The sequence below is a fragment of the Ctenopharyngodon idella genome, chromosome 8, assembly GCF_019924925.1.
Source record: "Ctenopharyngodon idella isolate HZGC_01 chromosome 8, HZGC01, whole genome shotgun sequence".
Classification (NCBI taxonomy): Eukaryota; Metazoa; Chordata; class Actinopteri; order Cypriniformes; family Xenocyprididae; genus Ctenopharyngodon; species Ctenopharyngodon idella.
Genome location: NC_067227.1, coordinates 33316718 through 33329045, shown reverse-complemented (window position 1 = coordinate 33329045; position 12328 = coordinate 33316718). Strand labels below are relative to the sequence as shown.

At 40.6% G+C, this 12328-nt stretch overlaps 2 protein-coding genes across 3 annotated transcripts; both read left to right on the top strand.

Annotated features, from left to right (window-relative positions):
• On the top strand, positions 1-6036 carry LOC127517299 (coiled-coil domain-containing protein 112). Its single transcript, XM_051902721.1, has 11 exons — positions 1-717; positions 799-893; positions 1585-1674; positions 1756-1831; positions 1902-2283; positions 2358-2765; positions 2851-2946; positions 3086-3210; positions 3812-4224; positions 5208-5326; positions 5448-6036. Exons 1-9 carry the CDS (start codon positions 671-673, stop codon positions 3840-3842), a joined length of 1350 nt encoding a protein of 449 aa, XP_051758681.1. The 5' UTR covers positions 1-670; the 3' UTR covers positions 3843-4224; positions 5208-5326; positions 5448-6036.
• Positions 4054-11875, top strand: pggt1b (protein geranylgeranyltransferase type I, beta subunit). Of its 2 annotated transcripts, XR_007931236.1 has the most exons (10): positions 4054-4224; positions 5208-5326; positions 5448-5515; positions 6400-6551; positions 6633-6765; positions 7272-7317; positions 8008-8192; positions 8497-8605; positions 10496-10732; positions 10850-11875. XR_007931236.1 is itself a non-coding variant. In XM_051902722.1 (9 exons), the coding sequence occupies exons 1-9, from the start codon at positions 4112-4114 to the stop codon at positions 10642-10644; spliced, it is 1074 nt and encodes a 357-aa protein (XP_051758682.1). In that variant the 5' UTR covers positions 4054-4111; the 3' UTR covers positions 10645-11875. The 2 variants fall into 2 exon arrangements, 1 of the variants encoding a protein (XP_051758682.1); XM_051902722.1 differs by having other exon boundaries at positions 10496-11875.
• Positions 11876-12328: the final 453 nt, after the last annotated feature.

The following is a 12328-nucleotide window of genomic DNA, read 5'->3' as shown; positions in this document are numbered from 1 at the left end:
ATTTTTAGTTTGAAAAGAAAGAAAGAAAGAAAGAAAGAAAGAAAGAAAGAATTTTCTCTGAACGTTCTGGAACAAGTGGTAACATTTAAAAAACGTTAGACGAACGTCCAACTAAAACTTTCAGAAAAACAGTTTCACGAACGATGTATGAATAATGTTTTTGTGCTAACATTTTGAGAACATTATTAAAGACCAGATAACTGAACGAACGTTCTATTAACGTTACTGAAATAACGTTTATTCATAACATTGAGAGAACCTTGAGAGAACGTTAGCTAAAGTTCTGACTCTGAGAGCTGAACTTCAAATAACTTGCTGTAAATAAACAAAAAGGCTAAAATCTCTCCATTAGATAACGTGGACTTTTAACTTATATTTTCCCACTCGTATTTACGACTTTGTGGTGACGTTCATGTGCTTCAACTCGTAAACACGATCTTTTCTAACGACTTGAGCACATGACCTGCAGCGGCAGTTGGGCAGACGTTATAAAGGAGTGGTTGTCATGGCAACAGTTCAAAACAAAGCCGCCATACGGATCATTCACTGATGACTGACATGATTTTAGCTCGATATCTCCACATGATTATGATTATTTGTGGTGTTTGTGCTTGATGATTATAACATTCAGCCGTTTCTCGCTTTGATCGCGCGCGGTTCGTTTAACCGAATGTCTGCCTCGGATTTTCTACGGGAAGCGGAAGGTCTCAGAAGACTGTGAGTTAATTCATTTAACTCTGTTTTACTGACAGTCTCTCTGTGTTTATGGTACAGATTATCGACTCTCTTCATACTCAGGCTGTGTAAAGAGGAGCGAGAGGCGAGCAGACGGCCGGACCTCAGAGAGACTTTCAGCGACTTTCACGAGCTCAACAATCAGCTCCGCGCGGACAGTACGACACACACACACACACACACAAACACACACACACACACACACACACACACACACACACTCTCTCTCTCTGTCTTCACCTCACACACGGGTTCAGGGGTCATTCAGAGTCGACTGAGGGTTTACAGTTCACTGTGGTGTGTGTATGGAAGGCATTTCCGCCACAATAAAAATATGCCTTTGTAAATTACATAAAATCGAACTTTTGACATACTAACTCATATTTATGGGATGAAAAGTGGAAATGAAGACATAAAAAGTCGAGATTATGACATACTAAGTCATATTTATGAGATGAAAAGATTAAATTATGACAGCCTACTGTCATTTATGAGATGAAAATTCAAAATTATGACAAAAATTTGACATACTAATTCATATTTATGAGATCTCAATGTTGTTATGACGTACTAAGCATACTAATGACATGAAAATTCGAAATTATCCCATAAAAAATCAAATTATGTCATACTGTCATATTTATGAGATGAAAAGTATAAATTATGACAAAATTTTAAATTATGACACACTATGCATAATTATGAGATTAAATCAAATTACATAAAAAGTTGAAATTATGTTATAAAACGTCATAATTTTGATTTTTTTAATCTCATAATTGTGCTTCCATAGCACTGTGTGTGATCTGTACAGTGTCATGAATATTAATATCAGTGTTTGTCCGTCAGTGATGAAGGTTCAGCAGCAGCTGCAGAAACTCAAGAACGCCGTCTTCAGGTTCCAGCAGCAGCTCATGGACGCCAAACCGTCTCCAGATGGTAAAACTCGACCACTGATCATCATCACAGAACTATAATGTTTAATTCAGCACGTGTGTGTTTGTTCCTGTTGAATTTCAGTGATTGACAGATTAAAAGACACCATGACGGACATCGAGAACTCCATCAGCACGTTCAAAGACACACAGCATCAGAGGTACGAGACGTGTTTCTGTTCAGATGTGTTCAGTGCCGCTCGATTCCTTCTCTCACACACACCTCTCTAGTTTTGAGGAGCTGCTGAAAGACGAGAGGAACTTCTGGCAAGAAATCTGTGCCTTCGAGAAGAAGATTGAGGCTTGGAGTTTGCCTGTGAAAGCAGACGTCCGTGTTCCCAGCGCTCGCTCGGACCGGCTGCGCGATGATGGGAGGAATCTTCCGGTGGAGGTGACGGAGCTCGAGACCTTCCTCCAGCGGACGGGAGGCCGGCGGGGCGGCTGGGATGAGTACGACCACCAGAGCTTCCTAAAAGTGTGGACGAAGCACAGCGGGAAGCCCTCGTACAGACAAGAAGTGAGGCTTTATTTACCTGGCAAGACTGAGGAAGAGGTGAAGCTGCACGAGCAGTGGTTTCTGGAGCTGCGCCGCCTGCAGGAGAAGAAGAGGGAGGTGCGTCAAATTTATGATGATTACTAAAATATGTCATAGGGAAAAAAGGTTAACTGCATCCGTTGGTCCTCCAGGCCGTCCACAGATGGAGAGAAGCCAAGCAGAGAGAGCGAGAGCTGCAGAGAGAGCAGCAGGACGCAGACGACGCGAGGACGGAGCCGCAGGACGAGGAGCAGCGGCGGCTGAAGCAGGAGGAGCGGCGCAGGGAGGCGGCCGAGCGACTGGAGGCCTGGAGGAGCCGGAGAAAACAAGAGCGAGAACAAGAGCAAGAGCAGCGGCTGAGGAACGAGATCCTGCAGAGAAGAAGAGCCAAAGAAGAGCAACGCCGACAGCTGGAGGTCAAGCTGATGGTGGAGGCTCACGTCCAGCAGAAGAAGGAGGAGGAGGAGCTGCGTCTGCTGGAGGAGGAGGCGCAGCAGCGGGCGGAGAGAGAAGAGCGACAGCGACAGGCGGCTGAGGCCATCAAACGCTTTCAGGAGAGAGTGAGCTGAGATCTGTGCTGATGATCCAATAGAGCAGATCCTGAGGGACTGAGACTCAATGACCTGTTACTCTTTCTCTCCTCAGGATTCACTTCGTCTGGAGGAAAAACTACAGGAGAAACTGAGTAAAGAGGAGGAGCGCTGGGAGCGGCAGAGGACGCTGGAGAAACTCAAGGAGAAGGTTTGCTGAAGATGATGTGTCATTCTCACAAGCAGAGCTGGCATTGTGGTTTTATTATTTATTTTATTATTTTTTTATTATAATAATATTACTGAATATTTTAAAACAAATTAAGCAGCCCCAGCTCTATCTGCGTCAGGTGGAGGTTCACGTCAGCCGCGATCCCTCCAGACTGTGGAAGCGCACTAAAGTCTGGGAGGAGCGCATGAGAGAGATCGGCCCGTCTGAATCTGGAGCCGTACCGCTGCTGCACGTCTTCCACAGGTGATGATGATGATGGTGAAGATGGTGGTGATGGTGATGATTGTGATGATGATGGTGATGATGGTGATGATGATGATGATGGTGGTGATGATGGTGGTGATGATGGTGATGAAGAAGATGTGGTAATGATGATGATGATGTGGTAATGATGATGGTGAAGATGGTGGTGGTGATTGTGAAGATGGTGATGATGGTGGTGATGATGATGAAGATGGTGGTGGTTGTGGTGATGTGATGATGATGATGATGATGGTGGTGATGATGATGAAGATGGTGGTGGTGGTGGTGATGATGATTGTGATGATGATGATGGTGGTAATGATGGTGATGATGAAGTTGGTGGTGATGGTGAAGATGTGGTAATGATGGTGATGATTATGGTGAAGATAGTGGTGGTGATGATGGTGGTGATGATGATGATGGTGGTGATGATGAAGACGATTCAGTCAGAGACAGAATCAGACACAGTTATAGTTAAACTGTGATTTATTGACAATATTCCAAGCACACACAGAGTCATTATCTGTTTATAATCTGAACTGCGCGTGTGTCATTATTACTCTGATGATGATGAGCTGATGTTTGTGTGTTTTCCTCACAGGGCTGTTCCAGCATGGAGACAAGATTTGTGAAAGAGGCTCTGCACATTCTACATCACTTACTGGAGCAAATCAACTCAAGTGTTGCATTTTTAGGTGAAGTTTTTCTTCAGGATAATGGAGGCACAAGTTTGCAGAGTTCGCGCTCTCATAAACATCTTAACTCGTCTGCAAGTCATTCAGAATAGGATCCAGCACACACAGACACACGGAAGAGACTCTTATTTTGCCTTGCGTTTGTGCAGCGGAAGCGGAAGCGGCGCTGACAGTAGTGTGTCGCTGTTGCTGCTGCTGTTGTGGTGATGATGATGGCGGATTTTGACCAGGTAGATTTTCTGCGGGAGCGGCACGTGCGGTTCTTCCAGCGCTGTCTGCACGTGCTGCCCGAGAGATACGCGCCGTACGAGACCAGCAGGTAAACAGACAGAGAGCTTTATAACGCCGCACAGGAGCGACAGAGCGCGCTCAGCCTCCGACATCACCGCGACACTGTCATATATACACACATATTACTGTAATAGTGCGCGAACACTGTAATTCTTCTGTTTTGTGCTGTAAACTGAATGTAAATATACAGTGTGTTGTTCACCATCACAATCAAAACATTGTGTTCTTCATCGATCATTACAGTGTATAGATGTATAGTTTATGATGTGTTTATACAGTGATTAAACTCTGAACATAATAAACAATGACTGGGATCTTACTGTCCTTAAAGAGAAAGGCAATCATATTTTTGTTATTTTTTCAACATTTGGCTTAATAATAGTAATATTAATAATAATAATACAACAATAATAATCAATTTCAAATAAAAAATGCCTGTTCTGATGCTATGTGGATAAAAATATTATATATTCATGATAATTCATCTAAATAGACCCTCGTTTGTTAATGCCAATGATTATACTATTATAATCTGATTATTATCTTCTGCTCACTAGAGGCATTTACTGTAAATAATGTACTGTTTAAAGCTCCTGATCACATGACATTATCAAAATTCACATCTTTCAAATCGTTTTATGGAACATTAAAAAAGGCAGTTATATATTTTCATGTATAAAGACACAATTAGTGCTGTGCAGAAATTAATATTATAAATGTGTTAATTATGTCACATTGTGTTTTTTCCTATTCTCTGTAGTACTGTACTGTTATATGTATTTAAATAAAAATGTTATATTTACTATACTTTACAAATGTTATTTAATGGAATTTATTTGCTTATTTAGTTAAGTAGTTTAATCTTATGTATTTATTTGTATGTTTTTGATGTGTTTATGTACAGCTCCAGACGAGAGACAGAAGAACAAACACTGACGGCTGACGCTCTCTGACCCGCGGTGTTTGTTTATAGTGTTTTTAGTGTTTATAGTGTTTGTTTCTCCGCTGCAGGTTGACTATAGTGTTCTTTGCTCTGTCGGGTCTCGATGTTCTCGATGCCTTGGATGTCGTGGACAAACCCGGTTTGATCGAGTGGATCTATTCACTGCAGGTTCTTCCTACTGAAGACAGTGAGTCTCCCTCTCTCTCTCTCTCTCTCTCTCTCTCTCTGATGTGCATCATGTATTATCAGCTCATTGCTCTTGTCAGTAATTTGGATTATTTGTGATCAGACGTGTGTTTTCTCCTCAGAGTCTAATCTCAGACGCTGTGGCTTCCGCGGCTCCTCTCACATCGGCGTTCCCTACAACACTTCTAAGGTACGGGACGTTAGACACACAGACAGCAGGGGGCAGAACTGACCAGAGGAGCACTGAATTACCCACAGCTCATGCAGACTGAACTGCAGATGATGAAGTTCACTTTACAGCCGTAATATCAGAGGAAGATCTCCTCATGCAGGAGTCCAGCATCTCTCAACATGTTTTATTAAATCTGAAGTTATTTTACTCAACAAACTCTTTCACAGAAGTGTTTAACACCTTATATAGGTTTTTAAACTGCTCATTAATAATATTTCATCTAGACTGTTGTGATTATTGATGAGTTTTCTGATAGTGGTTATTTGATCTAATCTCTACTATTTGAGATAACCGCAATAATTATGTGTTTTAAATTTTAATCACATTTTACCAAAGAATATTAAAAAAAAGTTGTGTACATAAAGTTTTCCTACATATGAAATGAAGGTTTGTGGGTTTAATTGCATTATATTATATTATGTTAAATTATGTTATATGACATTGCATTATATTATATGAATAAATAAGCTTTCCATTGATGTATGGTTTGTTCGGATAGGACGATATTTGTTCGAGATACAACTGAAAATCTGGAATCTGAGGGTGCAAAAAAATCTAAATATTGAGAAAATCACCTTTAAAGTTGTCCAAATGAAGTCCTTAGCAATGCATATCTACTCACAAAATTTTTTTTTTTATGTATTTAGGTATTTATCTTGTGATCTTTACTTAATATTCTAATGATTTTTGGCCTAAAAGAAAAATCGATAATTTTGACCCATACAATGTATTGTTGGCTATTGCTACAAATATACCCGTGTGACTGATGACTGGTTTTGTGCTCCAGGGTCACATATTATATATCATATTATATTAGTGAGAAAGTGCGTGTCTGTCCGCAGGGTCCCGGTTCAGCTCATCCGTACGACAGCGGTCACGTGGCCATGACCTACACCGGCCTGGCGTGTCTGATCATCCTGGGTGACGATCTGAGCCGCGTCAATAAAGCGGCGTGTCTGGAGGGCCTGAGAGCGCTGCAGCTGGAGGACGGCAGGTCTGTCAGGATCTTCATCGCTCCTCTCGTTATAGACGCGTGTTTGCAGCGTATGAATGTGTTGCTGTTTTTGCCCTGCAGTTTTTACTCTGTCCCAGAAGGCAGTGAGAATGACATGAGGTTCGTGTACTGTGCCGCCTGCATCTGCTACATGCTGGACGACTGGTCTGGGATGGACTGCCAGAAAGCCATCGATTACATCAGGAGAAGCACAGTGAGTCCCATAATGCACTATCATCCTTCTCCCATAACTCAATCCTCACCGTTATCCCGAAAACATTCACCTCCTGACCTCCAGCGAAGAGAGTCAGCTGGGGTCAGAGGTCGAGCCGAGGGGAGCATGATGTAATCCAGTCTGTCATTGGATGTGCTATAAACAGACACAGAGACACCGCAGAGAGTAAATCCGCTTCCTGACTCCAGCGGGTTCAGGGACCTCAGCTGACATCACAACAATCCATAAACACATGACACGTTTCCTCAGTCCGTTCACACAGAAATGATCGTTCAGACATCATTTACTTTCCTTCTGAGAAACACTAAAGATGTTCTGAAGAATGTGAACATCACTGAAACAAAACATCTTCTGTGATTTACAGGAGAAATAAAGTTGCGCAGGTTTGAAGATGGAGTGAATGATCATGATTGTGTGAACGAACCCTTTAAAGACCGATTCCTGCTGATGTTGATCTCATTATGTTCATGTTCTCTGTCCTTCAGTCGTATGATAGTGGGATCGGTCAAGGAGCCGGACTGGAGTCACATGGTGAGTTTTTACTGTTTTACACACACTGAACACTGTCAATAAATGACCTTCCCAAGAACTGAAAGCAGGAAGTGCTATCATCCGAGCGTGTCTGAATGTTAAGATAGCAAGAGTTTCTTAGTTTGAACGCTGACATTCACTGTTTGGAGTGTGAAGTGTTTTACTGACGTGATTCTTGCATATGTAAAGAGTGTTTTCGTGTCCAGTGTTGGAACACCGTTTGGTTTAATTGTAAATGATGATGGTGTTTTTTTATTAAACTATCAATTACAGCAGAAAGAAGGGATGAATGTGTTCATATCTGATCGTGTGAAGTCAGACTGTTTGCTCAAGATGTCTTAAGATCACGTCTGTATTTACTGAAGGATCAACAGACACTTGAACACGTTTTACTGGACCGTCCTGCTTTTATTCACTAATACATGTTTTTATGGTTTTGAGGACATTTTTAAACTTAATCAAATATTAAACTGAATGATATTATGTATTTATATAGTTTCATTATGTATTGTATCGAAATTGTAATGAAGCTCATATGGCATTAAAAATATAAATATAATGAATGTAACACAAAACATTTAGAGACGGGCATCAGTTCAGTGAGTGAGTCGGATGTTGATTCAGTGAAGTGATTCGGTGAACACTGACTCATGAAGCTTCTCCTGTCCTTTCCATCTCTCTCTCTCTCAGGTGGATCCACCTTCTGTGCCATTGCATCCCTTTGCATGATGGGAAAGCTGCAGGATGTTTTCAGCGAGCGCGAGCTGAACCGTATCCGCCGCTGGTGTATCCTCCGACAGCAGAACGGCTTCCACGGCCGTCCCAACAAACCCGTGGACACCTGCTACTCCTTCTGGGTGGGAGCGACGCTGGAGGTACGTCAGTCACGGATGTCTTTCTGTTTTAAAGATGACCTGTCATGCCTTTTCTCAAAGTCTTGATGTTGTTTTTGTGCTCTACTAGAACAGGTTTTCCTGCTTGAATGTTGATTATTTTCCTGGAGCGGTGTGTTGTGATTGGTGTTTGGGAAATGTCCCGCCCCTTACCATAACCGCCAGTTTCAACACACTACTAACTAACTCAACCAGGCCCCGCCCCTTTATTCTGCGTATGAATTATTTAAATGAGGAACATTAGCCTCTCTCAGAGTCTGACATGTGCTCCTCTTGGGTCCCGCAGCTCTTGGACGTGTTCCAGTTCACCAACTTTGAAAAGAACCGGAACTACATTCTGTCCACGCAGGACCGTTTGGTGGGCGGCTTCGCTAAATGGCCCGACAGTCATCCAGGTAAGATTACAGTAGTGTTCACAGCGCCGGAGAACTTTTGTTTGCCGTTGTCAGTCGAAACCACAGTGAAACTCAATCCAGCAGTGATGAATGTGTAATTGATGAGGTGTTTGTGCAGGAAGACACTCGGGTTTCTGGAGATCTGCAGATGCGATGCGCTTCTTTGTTACTCCATGACCAATAATCACACTGACCTCTAAAATGTTCAAAGTCAAGTGAGCTTTATTGTCATCAAACTGTGGATGAACACAATGCTGTGCCTCATGGGACAACAGTGATATGAACATATGAAATACACATATGAACAGAAGGAATCAGACTGAAGGTGTAGTTCACGACATGTAATGCAGAAACGTTCAGGGTAAACGAGTGGAAACAGTGCAGGAGGATAATACTGAAGATACATTTATATTTTAATATTTTCAATAAAAAAAAAGGATTTTAAAAAAGAGTTTGAAGCCATGAAGCAAACAGCCACCTACATTTAATTTGAAGCAAAAACGTATTAAAAAACAGACAGAACTACAATCCCATGAAGCATTGCAAAATGACATCATCACATTAAAAATGATGGATAAATAAAACTATTGATTTAAAGATGTTGATTTTGAATATAGAAACAATATATTTTGTTTATTGTATATAAATTAGGGCTGTCGATTTAATGCATTAATTTAATTAATTAGTTATAGAAAAATAACGCTTTAAATTATTAACGCATTGAACGCACTCGCCCCGAATCAACGTCAGCCTAAAATTCAAGATATCAGGGCAGAAATGTCTCTGAGCAACACAGCAGTGTTTCTGTTCTGAATGAATCTGCGTTTTGAGCGAATCAATCGGTTGAACGAATGATTCAATGACTCGTTCATAGAGAGCCATTTATTTCATTTCTGAATCAATCAGCCGTTTGAACGAATCGAATGAATGAACCACTCAATGACTTACTCGTTTAGACATTTACCGCCACCTACTGGCAGTTTTAGTTTCTTATTTAGAGTATTCATTTAAAAAAATATTTCATATTCCATATTAATAGAAAACCTATTAAAGATATAGTTTTTATCATCATTGACTCACCCTCATGACCGTTGAAACCTAAAAGTTTGTGTAATAAATTAAATAAATAAATAAAATTTTTCTAAAACTTCTTTTTGTAATGATGCTTTTCTCATTTAACACAATAATGACTTTAAATGATCTTTTGAGGGTAATTTCTCAGCCAAATTTGATGTCCAATTAATTTGCAAATAATTAGATTAATTGCCACATCGTGTAATAAATTAGATTAATTTTAATCGCTTGGCAGCTAAAATATATATATATATATATATATATATATATATATATATATATGTATATATATATATATATATACTAAAGTAGTTTGAGAGCAATATTATTATTCGCAGTGCTTTATGGGAGTGAGCGGCACTAAAGGATTCTCTGATTGGTGGAGATTTCTTTGCAGAATCATGGGTAATAATGTAGTCTTTCTGCTGTTAAACATAATTATCTAAAAAATTATGTAGAAATAATGCAGGCTGATGACTGAACGGTTTCTAAACGATCATTCAAAATCACTTCCACTGGGAATTTTCCCTTCGGAACAGGCAGTTGCTCTATATCAGGGGTGTCCAAACTCACTCCAACCCTGAGCTAAACTCTGCAGGACAGCGGCCCTCCAGGACTGAGTTTGGACACCCCTGCTCTATAGAAAGAGACTGATGACGTCACAGGTTCTGAATGAGGTCAGCGTGAATTATTCATGAGCTCTTAAAGACACAGTAGCTGTTTGTTTTTCCACAGTGAGTGTTGAGTCTGTCAGCAGCAGGTGTTGCTCGAGTGTGACTGACCTATTGTCCCGTCTGTCTCCTCCGTCTGTCTCAGACCCTCTTCACACCTACTTTGGCATCTGTGGCTTGTCTCTGATCGGAGAAGCGGACCTGCGCAAGGTTCATCCCGCTCTGAACATCAGCGTCCGGGCGTTCGACGCTCTGCGGCAGCTGCACGGGACGTGGAGGCAGAAGAGCACATGACCGTCCGTCCGTCCCGACCTCTGATACCTCAGCAATAACAGCCACGCGATGAATAAATGATCAGATCCAGCGTAATCTATTATTAAAGGTAAAACTGTCGCTCTTTAGTCGTAGGTCACAAGATCGCTTCGTCCCGTCGACCAGATTCATCGCTCCTCTTCAAGCTTTTCATTATTATTTGTGCTGATTTCTGCCTTATGAATAGAGGAAGAGCGGCTGAGAATACAGACGAGACGAGCTGCAGTGATGTGTGATATGATGTTCCTGCAGTAACACTGTATATCTGTTCATATTTTCACACGCAACAACGTATTGTTTCTCTTATTCTGTGTAAAATCATGTACCTTCAGTGTCCTCTTCTGAATGTGCCTCTGTGTGTGTGTGTGTGTGTGTGTGTGTGTGTGTGTGCGTACATATGGCATCTTGACACTTGAATGTGTGTTTCAAGGATCAAAAAGTGAAATTATTTTTTCTATACTGTAGAAGTGACACTGCTCATATTTTATGATGATGTAAAGTTCGAGTGCTGGAGCTTACGGTCAATAAATCAAGAGCTTTTATCATGTGAGAAACAAGCGTTTATGACGGTTCTGGACACGCGTGTTTAATAGCAGTTCAATAAAACAGATGAATTAGAGATTTCTTCTGTCAGTGTTCAGTTTCAGCTGAAGGACACCAGTGTGAAAGATTACATTCTCTATCTTATTTAAAATCTGCTCTTAATGATGTGCTTTGAGGAGTAATATATTCATTAAGGGTTGTGTGTGTTAATGTGTATGTCAGCAAAAGTAAAGTAAATCATTAACTTATAATCATATTTGATTTTGAAAATAAGAGTGCTGTTAAACGTTCTTGAGCAGAAAACATGACGGATACATGAGTGTGTGAAGAACTGACCACACACACTCACACACACACACTCTTACACACACAAACACATACACACACACATAATCTCTCACACACATAATCTCTCACACAGACACAAACAATGACTCACGCTCGCACACACTTTTACACTCATAAACACTCATGAACACACACACTTGTTTGTCTATACTGTGTTTTCTTTGACTGTTGAATTATAAAATGTGAGACTGAAGAGCTGCACAAAAGTCTGAATGTTAATTCACATTATTTCATGATTAATTTCTCTCAGAGTCTCTGAATGTGAATGTCAGTGATTTTCAGGCACGAAGACACCAATTCCTGAATAAAACTCTTCCCTTTATATTATTTTATAAAATATTTTTCCTGTCTGGATCTCGTGAAATAAGAGACTTCGATACTCCAGAAGTTCTTCATCAGCGTTTTAACTTTGTGTGATAAATCAGAAACACAACAGTGTTTAAAGATCATGTAGAATTATGGGTCAAAGATGGTTTGGATGTAAAGTCAATCCCTTTGATTAAAAATGAATTATTGGATGTAACATTTAATAAACATCTGAGGAACAAATACTGTATGAAAGACGAAGGACTGTAGATTTGTGTCATTTCTGTTCTGATTTGAAGTGATCTACAGACAGAATACAGTTAAAACAATAAATGACCCACAGATGTAATGAAAGCATATATGACATGATCAATAAAGATCATGTAGGACACGTGTGTCACATGGGCAAAGATCATCCTGTGTAATAAAGCCTTTGTTGGACATTCTGCAGTCTTACACTGTAATGCAG